General features: G+C 61.5%; 1 protein-coding gene across 1 annotated transcript; it reads right to left on the bottom strand.

Annotated features, from left to right (window-relative positions):
• Window positions 1-1,192: 1,192 nt before the first annotated feature.
• LOC123355961 (plasmalemma vesicle associated protein) lies at window positions 1,193-12,923 on the bottom strand. Its single transcript, XM_044998844.1, has 6 exons — window positions 12,425-12,923; window positions 8,780-8,876; window positions 5,571-6,217; window positions 3,745-3,931; window positions 3,090-3,177; window positions 1,193-2,176 (listed from the first exon to the last, which is right to left on the bottom strand). The coding sequence occupies exons 1-6, from the start codon at window positions 12,803-12,805 to the stop codon at window positions 2,170-2,172; spliced, it is 1,407 nt and encodes a 468-aa protein (XP_044854779.1). The 5' UTR covers window positions 12,806-12,923; the 3' UTR covers window positions 1,193-2,169.
• Window positions 12,924-13,866: the final 943 nt, after the last annotated feature.

Here is a 13,866-nt window from a genome sequence, read left to right as displayed (position 1 = left end):
AGATTTCCGGCCTGGAGAGGATGCTCTTGTGTCAGCTGCCGGGGGGGAGTTACCCCTCTGCCGGGGGCCTGAAAGGGGAACATCCCCAAGGGGGGGGCAGAGGTGGGACTGGGGGCAGAGACCCCAGGCGGGTGCAGCCTGGCAGCTGATCTAAATGGGGCCAGATGCCCTTGGTTTACCCAGCAAAACTCCCATGGATTATCCACCCATCACTGGGTGCTTCTCCCTCTCGGGGGCCACCAGAGCTGGATCCGTGGAGCAGGAGAGGGCAATTCCCTTTCCCTGGAGGGCGGGGGGAGAGTTCGGCTCCCCCAGCAATGATCCCTGGCCCCAGCCTTGTGCGTGTGCCAGCTGGAAAGGCGGGCGTGGGTGGCACAGGTGTGTGCTGCCTGCCTGCCTGCCTGCCCGGGGCTTGCTCTCGCTGTGCGTGTGCGCCCCTCTCCCCCCAGCCCGCTCCTCTGGGGCTGAGAGCAGGCTCCGGAACCAGCCCCTCTTCGGCGCGGCTGGAGCTGGCAGCCGGGCCAAGGTTGGCCTCTGGCTTGTTCCTGCTCCAAGTGTGCAGAATTCCTGGCCGGAGGCCACTGGGCCGGGCTTGGATCCTGCCCCCTGCAGTTCTGGGAACGTGCTTCGTTGTTTCTTTGTTTGGGTCCCAGCTTGGCCTGGCTCTTCCTGCGGCACCTGTCAGTCCCTTCCTCCGGGGCGGCCAGAACGGGACGTTCCCCGTTGGCTCGAGAGCTGGGCCCCGCTCGCAGCCACCCAGACTCCTGCACCTCTTGCCGGGGGGCTGAGGGGGCGCTGGCGGTGGCTGGGCCCTAGGCAGGGGCCCTTGGCTCAGGACAGCAGCTGACGGCCTTGGTGGACGGGGCAGGTTGGGGGGTGGCGGAAGAGACGAGGCACATGGGGACGTGTGTCCCCTGCCCCCTCCCCCAATTGTCCTCTCCTCTTCCAAACTCTGGGGCAAAAGCCCCTTTAGGAACCCAGCCCGCGAGCGAATGTCACCTCACCCCCCCCCCCGGATCTTCAGCGCCCAGCCCCCCCGCTGCAGAGGGGCCTTCCAGGACCTTCCGAGTCCCCAGCCTTGGCTCAGGGCAGGGGACTCCGCTGGCTCAAGGTCTGGGCCAGGGTCAGCGGGAGCAGAACCAGACCCACCGGCTCCCGCCCCCAGCACCCGGAACAAAGCACAACCCCCTGGCCGGGCTGCCGTCAGGCCTGTATTCAGTGCGGGGTGGAAGAATTTACAGCAAAGCGCCACGAGCCTCCGCCGCATCGCTGGGCTAATCAGCGAGCGAGGCCGGAGCCGCCCCGGCGGTTCCCTTCACCTCCTGGCCCTGCGTTCACATCCATGGCAGATCCCGCTCAGCCGGCCCCCTGCACTGCCTGGGTTGTGGCATTGGGCAGGGCCCCAGGGTCGAGCCTCCCTGGGATGGGGTGAGCTGCAAGAGCCCAGATGACAAAGGGCTGCAGTACTGGAGGGGTGTTGGGGCCGCGGAGCCTGAGCAGACCAGGGCCTTGAGGCCTGAGGGGAGCGAGGGCTGGGCAGGGATGCAGGAGTGGCTGGAGGAGGACGGGGGCCAGGCCCGGGCGGGGGGGAGGACGGAGGAGATCTCAGCAGGGGTTGTAAGGGTGAGTAAAGCCCAGGGAGTGGGGTCAGACAGAGGGAGCCACGGTCCTCCCCCCGGCTTGGCCTGGGCCGTGCTGCCAGGTCTGGCCAGACCCCCCACCCAAAGGGCTACCAGTCGGAGGGAGGGCTGCCAGAGGGCGAGGTCAGCATGAGCTCCCCTCCCACCAGCATGCCCAGCTTCCGGGGCTGGCGAACCAGGGGTAACAGGACCAGGAATAAGGGGGGAGGCCCAGAGGGCGTGTGTCCCTGGGGTGAGCATGAGCTGGGTGAGCAGAGAGTGTGGCCAAGTGTGTGTGCGAGAGATTGGAGCTGGGGAGGGGGGTGTACGATGGATTTCGGCTGTGTGGGTGGGGTGGGGAGATTCACATGTACATGTGCGCTTATCTGGAAGTCTCTGCCCAGGCGTGTCTGTCTCTGCCTGAGGGAGATGGCGATTTCAGGCCGGGCACCAGTTCAGTCTCCTAAGTTTCTTGCCAATCAAGTTGCGTTTCCTCCCCTTTGCTCCAATTCAGCTCCCGGCCTCTGCTCCCCATGGCCTCGCTCCCTGGTTAGCCGCTGGCGTGGAAAAGAAAACAGCGAGAAAGGTCGGCGCTAACGCCGCTCACACACAGCCCGAGTGGCCGCGCCCGGGTTCCTGCCCTGCGAGGAAGCTGCCGACCGCTGTGGTATCCTGCTGCCCCAGGATTTCCTGTGGCCCCCTGCCCTCTCCCCCTATCAAAGAACCCAGGCAGGCTGCTGCTGGGCTCTGGCAGGTTCTCATGCCCCCAGGCGAGCCCGTCTCCAGTAAACAAAGGGCCCGATCCTGTGCCCGCTGGAGTCACTGGCCAGACTCGGTATTGTCCAGCTACTGAGAATACTGATAACGTGTACCAGGCACCCCACCCCACCCTCAGCCGCTCAGGAAATGCTCCGTAGGGGTCTGATCCCACGCTCCTCAGCGCCTGCAATCATGCTTTGCCCTTGGCCCCCAGCGCCTCGCCTTGTAAACGCTAACGACCCCTCCCTCCACGTCGCCCCCAGGGGCAGGTGAGTGTAGCTGTGAAACAGGAGCTCTGCGCCCCGACCCCCAGGAAATGCTCTTTGCAAGAGATGTTAGTTCTATCCCAGGTTCCACCCACATCCCAGCTGCTTTACGCTGCGACGGAGTCTACTCATGGGGCTGCTTAACAGCAGCAGAGAGAGGCCAGATGCTGCCTGACCCCAACTCTCATGCTTCAGGGTGTGAAGGGTCAGGAAGGGTTCTGGACCCACACAGACTGTACTGCGCAATCAACCAGGCGCACTAGCAAGAAGGGGACGCTGCAGCCAGTGCTAGAGGCAGGACACTGGCCGTGCGGGGCCAATGGTCTGCTTTAATGGGGGGGGATACTGGGGTAGAGGGGGATGCGAGAGGGACAGCTGCTATGATAGGTTGCTCAGCGTGCTCATACAGGGGACCCCCCAACCTGCCTTGCCCTTCGCTCCTTACCTGGGCTGCGCCACGGGTTTGGGGGGGAACTGGTTGGGCAGTTTGGCCTCCAGGAGTCGCTTTCTGATTTCATCCAGGCTGGTGCTGTCTAACAGGGCGAGAAGCACCAGAGGTCTCTTGGCTGGAATCTACTGCCCGTATGTGCAAGGGAAGGGGCCTCCCTCCCCCTCACAAGCCCCCAATCCTGGGCTGGCCTCGCCGCTCCTGGAGGAATCTGGGACACGGGGCCCCTGGCCGGGCAGGGACACAAGGGGGGTCTGGCTCGGCGTGCCAATGGCCCAGCAAGGAGCCCCCTCGTCCCCCAGCTGCTGTATAATGGCTCCAGGTTGGGAATGACGTGAATGCACAAAGCTGCTAGGGAGCCCCAGGGGCTGTGGGTCAGGACGGTGGGGCAGCAGCAGAGCCGAGGTGGGGTGGGGTGGTGGAAACCTCCATGCCGCTTGCTCCATGGCACCGACCTCACCGACGCTGCAGGGTTTCATTAGCGCTAGATGTTGAGGGAGGAGGTGGGGCTAGGGTTTCTCAGAGCAGGGCTAGGAAAGTGGGTGAGGGTTGTGCCCACAGGCCAGCTCCAGGGGCTGGCGCCACCTGCCAAAGCTAGTCCGGGAAAGCATCTGGACACCTGCCTTTTGCCCTTCCTCGCACGGGCACTCACCAGTGTTCCCGAACGTCCCGGGATTCCCCAGTGTCCCTGGGTTCCCAAAGGTGCCGGGGTTCCCATACGTGCCAGGGTTCCCGAAGGTGCCGGGGTTCCCAAAGGTGCCGGGGTTGCCGAAGGTCCCAGGGTTGCCGAAGGTCCCGGGGTTGCCAGGATTTCTCAGGCCTGGGTTCAAAGCACTGCCCTGTCAATGAGAGGAGAGTCACGCTGGCTCAGCTGCCGGCCACGGAGCCACCCCCAAGAGCCAGCACGTGTGCAGCCCAGAACACTTCGCTCTGCCCACTCGGCACCAGACGGAAGGAACTGGGGAGACCCTCCCTGGCTGACTCCTGGCAAGGGTGTGGCGGGAGGAGGTTGGGGGAAGGCCTCTGTCCCCTGCTATGCGCTGCCCCGGCCCTCGGGGCCCCGTGAGCCGGCAGGCAGCCCGGCGGCCTTGGGGGAGTCGCACGGCTTGGGGGATCTGCTCCAGGGTGTGTATGTGGGAAGGAGGGGGTGGAGGGGGGTGGATAAGCACTATCTACCCCCCAACCTACAAGGACATCAGTGGATGAACAGTGGGGCTGCCAACTTTCTAATGGCACAAAACCGAACACCCAACCCCGGCCCTTCCCAAGGTCTCACCTCTGCCCACTGCATCTCCCCTCCTTCCCTCCCTCGCTCTCCCCCACCCTCACTGACTTTCACCGGGCTGGGGCAGGGGGTTGAGGTGTGTGTGGAGGGGGGTTGAGGAATCTGGCTGGGGGGTGCAGGCTCTGAGGATGAGGGGTTTGGGGTGCAGGAGGGGACTCGAGGTTGGGGGTGTGGGCTCCAGCAGGGGGTGCAGGCTCTGGGGTGGGGTAGGGATGCATTTGGGGTGCAGGAGGGGACTCTGGGCAGGGGTTGGGGTGTGGGCTCTGGCAGGGGTTGCAGGCTCTGAGGATGAGGGGTTTGGGGTGCAGGAGGGGACTCGGGGTTGGGGTGTGGGCTCCAGCAGGGGGTGCAGGCTCTGGGGTGGGGCTGGGATGAGGGGTTTGGGGTGCAGGAGGGGACTCCAGACAGGGGGTTGGGGTGTGGGCTCCAGCAGGGGGTGCAGGCTCTGGGGTGGGGCTGGGATGAGGGGTTTGGGGTGAAGGGGGGGGTCCTGGCTGGGACGGGGAGTGTTGGGGGCTGCAGGGAGGTGGGACAGGATGTAGGCTCCGGAAGGGTGTTTGGGTGTGGGAGGGGACTCCGTGCTGGGGCAGGGGGATGGGGTGCTGGAAAAGGATCGGGGTCCTGGTGGTGCTTACTATGGCTCCCGGGAAGCAGCCATGCAGAGGGCAGCATGCAGAGCCTCCCTGCAGCCCCGAGGCACATGGGCAGCCAGGGAGGCTCCGTGTGCTGCCCTCGTGCCCACAGGCGCCACCCCCATAGCTCCCATTGGTTGTGGTTCCCAGCCAATGGGAGCTGCGGAGCTGGCCCTCGGGGCGGGGGCAAGCGTGGAGCCTCCCCGGCCACCCATGTGCCTAGGGGCTGCAGGGACCTGGCGGCCGCTTCCTAGGAGCCACGCGGAGCCAGGGCAGACATGGAGCCTGCCTTAGCCCCAGGCCCGGCTGTGCCGCCCACCGGACTTTTAACAGCCCAGTCGGTGGTGTTGACTGGAGCCGCCAGGATCCTCTTTCGACCGGGCGTTCTGGACGCCTGGCAACCCCAATGAACAGACAGACCCCCGGAGGGCGGACCATGCCCAGATGGCAGGCTGGATTTGTGGGCACGTTCCTACGTACCCACAAGGAGGTGCACACCTCCCCCCCCCAGCCTCAGGATGGACGTGGGCACGGACACACGGCAGCCCGGGGCCCCCTCACCTTTGCCTTCCTGCAGCTCTCCAGTTGGGCCTTGGTGATCTCAGCCTGGGCAAGGAGCTTCTTGTTCTCCTGCAGCTGCTGGCTCAGGCGCCCCTTCTCCTCCGTCAGCGTCTGCTTCTCCTGGTAGCTCCGCTTGGCCTCGGCGTCGCAGGCGGCCTGCAGGGCCTGCAGCTGGTGCTGGTGCTGCTGGGTCTCCCTGGTGCGCTGCTGCCCGCACTCCCGCAGGTTGGCCTCGCTGAACAGCTTCTCGCCGTGCAGCCGCCCGTTCTCCTCCGCCTGGGTCTCCAGCTTCTTCTGCAGCTGGTTCCCCAGCGTCGTGAGCTGGGTGTTCACCTGCTGGCTCAGAGTGGTGCAGCTGTGGGGCGGGTAGGACGGGAGGGTCCCCACTATCCCCTGGATGCTCTGCTGGATGCTCTGGATCTCGCCCAGCATATTTTTTCCCAGGCTGCAGCACTGGTTCTGCCCCTGGCTCTGCCCGCTGTACTGCGCCCGCAGGCGGATGCCGTCCTGCCGGCAGACCTCCCGCTCGCTGTTGGCGGTGCTGGCCGCCTGCGTCAGCTTCTCCGTCACCTGCGAGCAGTTCTCCCGCTGCTGCTGGGCCTCCCGCACCAGCCGGTCCCGGGCCTCCCGCAGGCTCAGCTTCTCGGCTGTGCCGGGAGAGGACAAGGCAGGGGTTGGGCTGACGGGGTTACGTCCCCCTGGGATCCAGCTCGCCTGCCCTCTACTCCCCCAGCACCCCCATCCCCTGCACCCACCTCCCCCCGACCCTCCTCTCCTAGCACCCCCATCCCCTGCACCCTCCTCCCCCAGCACCCACTTCCCCCAGCACCCAATCCCCCTAGACCCTCCTCCCCCAACATCCCCATCCCGTACACCCTCCTCCCCCAGCACCCTCCTCCCCCAACATCCCCATCCCCTGCACCCAATGTCATGATTCCCCCTCCCCCTGCACCCCTATCTCTCCCTCCTGCAGCACCCCATCCTCTCAGTTTGCCCTCCCTGCACCCAATCCCCCCACTGGAGTCAGCCCTACTGGGGGGGAGGGACTCCTGGGGAACTGCAGCCAATCACAGCTGCTGCAAGAGGCAGGTAGAGCAACCCCCTCCCTGCTCCCAGAAGAGTTTTTGAGGAGGGGAGGGAGGGTGAAGGAATAGCCAACACCATTCTCACCGGAGGGGAGGGGACAGGAAGAGCCCAGCAGCTCAGGGTGGCTGCCCCCCCCCGTGAACAATGATCAGTCTGCTCCCCCCTCCAACAAGAGCCCTGGAGCCACAGGAGCAGAGGCGTGAGATTGGGGGTAAGGAGCAGCTGTGATGGGTGTGCGCAGAATTAACTGCTGGGCTGGGGGAGGGGCAGATGTGGGGGAGGGGAGGAGGATTAATGAATTAGGCCCAGGGGTGTGGGTCGCTAGCAGCTCACTGGTGAGCTCACGGGGTCCGACTGCTGATGTCTGAACTCTCGGGGTTAGCAGTGCTGAGTGGGGGAGAAACCCAGGGGGCCACGCTGGGGTGCCCCCGGTTCAATGCAGCACTCTGCTCCCACGTGGCAGGGGTGACCCCACTGATCCCTTCCCAGCAGGATTTCGGGGGTTGGGATAGAATTGCCTGGTGCCCGGTGGAAAAGGGAACCTGGCGGCTCTGGTCAGCACTGCCGAGCGGGCTGAGGCCGGCTGCCTGCCTGCCATGGCTCTGTGCAGCTCTGGGGAGCAGCGGCACGTCCCCGCTCCGGCTCCTGGCCATAGGAACTGCGGGCAGTGGGAGCTGCGGGGCGGTGCCTGCGGACAGGGCAGCACGCAGAGCCACCTGGCCGCGCTTCCAAGGTGCAGCCGGAGGAGGGACGTGCTGCTGCTTCCTGGAGCCTGCACCCCTCACCCCCTCCTGTGCCCCAGTCCCCTGCCCCAGCCCTGATCCCCCTCCTGCACTGTAAACCCCTTGACCTCACCCCAGAGCCTGCACCCCCAGCCAGAGCCCTCACCCCCCACCCCAACCCCCTGTCCCACCCCAGAGCCCCCTCTTGCACCATGAACCCCTCATTTCTGGCCCCAGCCTGGAACCTGCACCCTCAGCCTAGAGCCATACCTCCTTCTGTGCCCCAACCCCCTGCCACAACCCTGATCCCCCTCAGGCCAGCCCGGAGCACCCTCCTGCACCCCCAGCCGGGACCCTCACTCACCCCAACCCTCTGCCACAGCCCTGATCCCCCTCAGGCCAGCCCAGAGCACCCTCCTGCACCCCCAGCCAGGACCCTCACTCACCCCAACCCCCTGCCACAACCCTGATCCCCCTCAGGCCAGCCCAGAGCACCCTCCAGCACACCAGAGCCTGTACCCCCAGCCGGGACCCTCACTCACCCCAACCCCTGCCACAGCCCTGATCCCCCTCAGGCCAGCCCAGAGCACCCTCCTGTACCCCCAGCCGGGACCCTCACTCACCCCAACCCCCTGCCACAGCCCTGATCCCCCTCAGGCCAGCCCAGAGCACCCTCCTGCACCCCCAGCCGGGACCCTCACTCACCCCAACCCTCTGCCACAGCCCTGATCCCCCTCAGGCCAGCCCGGAGCACCCTCCTTCACCCCCAGCTGGGACCCTCACTCACCCCCTTCCCACACCCCAACCCCCTGAGCCAGCTGGGTGAACATGAGCGACAGAGGGAGGGGGGTGGAGTGAGGAGGGGTGGGGCCTTGGAGGAGGGGCCGGACAAGGGTGTTCGGGTTTGTGTGAGTAGAAAGTTGACAACCCTGGGTTGGGATCAGGTTGTACAAAGCTAAAACTATCTGCTGCTAAAGCTGGGGGGTTGGGGAGGGAGTCCCAGGGACTCCAACTGGGGCCGGGAGGGCCCCTGCTCCTGCAGCCCAGACAAAGTAGGGTTTGCACCCCATTCTCCACAACCGTGAGCTCCACAATGCTGCCATGTGACCTTCCTGGAGCCCCGGGTGCCCCGCTGCCTGGGGCAGGACGTGTGTGCATGCCGGATGACCAGCCCCGGTGGTGTCAGGGGGAAGCAGGCCAGACTCTCTGACATCAGGCAGGTGCAGTGAGCAGGATCAGGAAGTTCCCCGCTGCCTGGGGTGTGGGGGGCTGGCTGCATCCACGCCCTGGACAGCCTGTGGGGACCCCGCCTGGCCCTGAGATGATTCCACCAACACCAGTGGGACTGAGCGGGGCAGGGGAGGGAGAGGAGCCGGGGGGGAGGGGGGAGCTCTCACCCACCGTAGCAGGTGATGTTCAGGATGTTCATGTTCCTGTAGCACTGCTCCACCATCACCTTGTTGTACTCAGCGTAGATCAAGATATTCTGGCACTGGGCCTGGGGAGAGAACGGGGGATGGAGCGTCAGAGCTTCCCTGCCACAAGGGACGCGTGGCCACCCCGGCACCGGGGAAGCCATTCCCAGACATTTCCTGGGAGGGCGGCAGAGATGGAGGAAGGGAATTGGCCGCTCTCCCTTTGCAGAACGGTGAGGAATGTGGGCGCTCCTGGAGACAAGGCGGGGGCGGGGGGGCATTGTCTAGACGTGCACCGTGGAAGCTGCTTCCTCGTGAACGTTCCTGCCCTGCTGGTGCCCTTCAGTCCTGACTCGCAGCCCCCTGTTATCCCAGCCCTGGGCTCACCTTACGCACGGGTCTGCCAGTGCCCCTCAGTCCTGATTTGCATCCCTTCCTCCCCCCCATGATTCCATTCCTGAGGGTAGATGCTTGACCAGTTGTGCCATGCTGCTGCTTTGCACAGACCGGCTGCTCCTGCTGCCCAGGACCCATTTGAACAGAGAATGTGAGAGGTGAAGCTTGGGTGGAAGGAGCCAGCGAAGGCGAAGGGTTGTTAGCTCAGAGGAAGAAGAATCCAGTGCAAAGCGACCAGGAGAGATGAGCCAGTACTCCCTGGCCTGCTCGTTCCCTGGCTCATTTCCCCCAGTGTGCGAGAGTCGTGTGCTCAGCAGTAGGATCTGCAGTGGGACGAAGGCTGTGGGTGAATCACTGGGCGCATTCGCTTTCCTCAAGTGCTGGCGCTGGCAAAGCTCCAAGCCTGTCTCTGTATTCTGCTCTGGGGCGTCTGTCTAAACCATAGTGGAACTGCACAGGGAGGCCCCGTGAGTCAGTCTGTCTGATCACTAGGGAGCGGGGAAAGACAGATGGACAGAAGGAGAAAAATGTTCATTGATGAATCAGGAATGTTGCAACATACCAGACCGTGCTCAGTAACTAAAGAATCCCCCTGACTCATTTCTCATGTTCAGAGGTGCTGAGTTCTAGGTCTTGCTCATCCCTGGGAGCTGTGGGGTGCTCAGCGCCCCAGCAAATCAGGACACGTAAAGGTCTTTATAAGAAGACCTGAGCCAAAATCCTGGATCCAAGCTCCCCAGTGCACTTGGTGGATCCAGATCTGGCTGAGCCCCATCTCTGGGAAGCAGGGATTCACTGGCGGCAGTTCTGTAGAATTGCTGTCAATGCCGTGACCCCGTCTGTGCTTCCGAAAGAGGAAGGGACTCTTTGCCCTCTTTGAATAGCTCATGGGATGGAATGAGCTATGGGGGCGGGCCTGGGACCAGGGAAACCCGGGAGACTTTTGCATTGGGTGTGTTGGGGTTTGCAAGATGATGTTGAGTTTCGCAAGTGCCTCCCAGCCCCTGATCCATTTAAGCGAATCCCCCACCCCCCAACTTGTAACTAGCTGGAATCCAGCACTAATCCAATCATCAAAACTCGGTTTGAAAGGCATTCTCACCCATGGGCCGAGACAACTGGGGAACAGAATGAAAAGTTCTGCAGCAGCCCAGCATGTGGCTGGCACCAAACAGAACCTGCATTTGCAAATGGCTTGAACGCTGCCCTCAGTCCAGAACCTGAGATTTTTCCAGCAGGTTCTAATTTCAGGCAAAGTGAGTTGTCCGTTTCCCAGTTCACAGCAAACCTGTGCCAGATCCTTGTCGGACACTAGAGCAGGTCTTGGCAAAGGTGAATATTTAGGAATCACTAGCCCAGTGTCCTGTGTGATTGTGAGTGTGTCGGATAGTGACTGTTGGGCTTATATGTAAAAATCAGTGGACAAACGGCTGGTGGAAATTGGTCTGGCTCCCCTGGCTTCAGCACAGCTGAGAATCTGGCCCGTAAATGGAATTGTGTGTGTGTGTCGTTAGCGTAGGTTAAAGGTGCTGGATTGACAGCCCTACGGATTCACTCTGGGCGTTGGCCACAGACCAGCAAGGGCCAGTGCTGCTTAACCTGGACCTGCAGAGACCATGCTTGGGAATGGGGGGGGCTGCTGCCATAGGAAGGATGTTCCTGTGATTAGCATAATAGCTTGGGAGCTGTGGGTTCAATTCCCTGCTCAGGCACAGACTTAGGCTAAGTCATTTGGGGAATGTCTGTGCTGGTTCGTGCCTGCTGGCTCAGGTGAAGGGGTTTTTCAGCAGTGGTGCAGACATTTGGGCTGGTGCCCGGGCTCTAGGACCCTGCGATAGGGGGAGCCTGAACCATCTACACTGCAAATAAAGAGCCCCCTAGCCCAAGTCAGCTGGCATGGGCCGGGGCGGGTGTTTAATTGCAACAGAGACAGACCCGTAGCCTCTCTATGCCTTAGTTTCCCCATCTATAGAATGTGGACAAAAGCACTTCCACAGAGATGGGGGCGGGGGCAGGAACAGGGTCATATAAGAACCTAAGCTAGAGGGAGAGGAGAGCCTGAATCTCTGAGTAGAGCCGATCTTGGTGCTGATTTTTATGAGAAGTTAAAGAAAAACAGTCTGTGTTTTGAGTGTATAACAGGAGAGAAAATTGCGTCTTTAAGGCCTTAGCACGGTGCAGACCCTGAGGGCTCAGGAGGGTGCGGTCGCGCTCTGGGCGTCAAAACAGCTGCAGGAGCTGATTAGCCCCGTGGGCACCCAAAAGGTGCTGGGATTTTTCCAACAAAACTTTTTTTTTCTTTGCTCCAAAATCAGCCTTTGTTAGAAAACAAACATTTTCAACAGAAACCCAGAAACAAACCATAAAATAGGGGTTTGTGGCTTTGAGTTCTCCTCCTTTTTCAGCGGGGGAAGCTCAAGGCCAAGAAACTGAACATAGAAGAATTTTCACGGAAACTTTTGAATCAGTGTTTCTATCGGAAAGCTGCAAAATGAAAAGAATTCCATTTTCCAATTCTCTGACTAGCTAAGGAGCAATAGAGAAGTGTTAAGAAACTCCTCCAATGAGCATGGTAAGAATGGAGAAATGATAGAGGAGTAATTTCACCCACCACCATTCAAATGCTGCCACCTCTGGGGTGGAGCGTGACAGATGTTTAACAATGCACAGCACCCTCAAGAAGAGATCACTCTTAAAATTCCAAATTTCCCCTGCTTAGTGGTATCCCGTCTCTGAGTAGTACAGTTAAGCCCTATGGAGAGGATGCTCGGTAGTGTGGTCCCAGGTTCCCCACGCTAACGAAACAAACATCTGCAGCGCCCCTGTCAGGGGATGAGGATATTTGGAGATGAAATTTGAATCGGTCACTTTCCTGCTTGCAAAAGAACCTCTGTGCCTCAGTGGATCTTATCGTCCTGGTCAGCCGCGGAGCAGAAAGGAGAGATGGACGGATGGGCCGGGCATGGTGGGATGCCACCGAATTACCCCGGGGGTGAATTTGGCTCTGAAATCAGCATTACATTTGTTATTTCTTGGCTGCAACCAAGGGGATCCTTACTCTCTCTGGTCTTTGTGGGGGGCTAGACAGCCAGCCTAGGCTCTAGGGACGGCTCGCTAGAAACACGCTGGGTCCTAGGGTGCTGAGACACACGCTAGGAGGGATGGATGGAAGGACAGACAGCTTGGGCACGGGGGCACGTGCACCCCAGGGGATGGTTCTCCAAGGCAGGCCTACCTGGGAGGTTAAGCAGGCCCGCTGGCTGGCGTTGCATTTCTCCAGCTCTTTCAGGGTTGCTGTCAGCTGCTGGGAGCAGCCGAGCTTCTCCTTGCTGGTGGCGTTGAGCTGCTGGGTTAGGTTTTTGTTCTTGGCGTTGAGCAGCGTCATCTTGTTGTAGAACTCCTGGACCTGCTCCTCCAGGTGCCGCAGGTGGGTGTCGGTGCTGGCGTGGGCGTTGCCGTAGATCATGAAGAGAACCAGCCCCAGGATGATGAGGAGCTGGATGACCGAGGTGAATAGGAAGATGTATTTCATGTAGAAGCCACAGTCCCGCTTGGGGATCAGGTTGTCCCTGGACTCCAGGCCGAACTTGGCCATGGCGTAGGCGTTCTTGTCCATGCTGCAGGCTCACTGCCGCCGCGCAGCTCTCCGGCCCCGCTTTCACTGGCAGCGGCGGTGGGGCGGGGTGCGTCCGCCCCTTATTCCCCCAGCCGAGTGTTTATATTGCTCTATTTAATATTTCCTCCTGCCTGGCTCCTTCCTGCCTCTCCGGATGCGCCGGCACAACACGGCTGCCGTTTCCACACGGGCTATTGTTCCCGGCCTGTAATGGACAGGGGCGAGACTTGGGACAAAACTCCCCGCGCCTCCCCCGCAGCTTTATTTGTGTGTCTCCAACTGACGTCCCTGCTGCTACTTCGGAGCAGGGGTGTGCGTGCGTGAGGGGGATGCTCCCTGGGACGGGCTCATAGGGCCTGATCTAAGGCTCTGTGAAATCAATGGAAAATCTCCTGTCCGAATCCGTCTCCCCAGGATACAGCCTGGTTCTGATTCCAGCCAGCTCCACTCCTTATGGGAAATATCAGATACCGCGGCTTCCTATCGGACTGAGTGGAGAACAGAGCCCTCTGCGGAAGCTTTCAGCCAGCCCGCAGAGTGTAATGAACAGAGGGTTATGCCCGCGCTGCAGGGTGCAGGACAGATCTCCCCTGCGTTAGCTTCTATGGGGTTTTTCCACTGGGGGCACTTGCACGAGACTAAGCAACGGATCTCACGAGCCCGTGACCCTTGGTGGTGCATGGCAGGGCTCAGAACAGACGCGGTGTGACTGCCAGCACGTGACTCAGCCCCTCGGACGGCATCACTGGAGCTACTCGCATGGTGAATTACGCATGTACCTAAGGGCTTTGCTGGACCGGGATCAATGTCAACAGGGGGCTGCTCTAGTTCCAGTCAGCCATCTAGCCCCATATCCTGTCTCTACCAGTTGCTTCAGAGGAAGGGCCAAGAAAGCCCCTAGTGGACAGTTATGGAATAACCTGCCCTTGGGGGGAAATTCCCTCCTGATCCCACTCGCTCAGTGGTTTGTTTATGCCCTGAAGCAGGTGGGTTTTTAGCCCTTCTAATGGTTTTTATCCTCTGGACTGTAGCTCTGGTTGAGCTCATGATGCACAGACATC

This window comes from Mauremys mutica, chromosome 24 (assembly GCF_020497125.1).
Source record: "Mauremys mutica isolate MM-2020 ecotype Southern chromosome 24, ASM2049712v1, whole genome shotgun sequence".
Lineage (NCBI taxonomy): Eukaryota > Metazoa > Chordata > Testudines > Geoemydidae > Mauremys > Mauremys mutica.
This window is presented reverse-complemented; position numbering and strand designations above follow the sequence as displayed.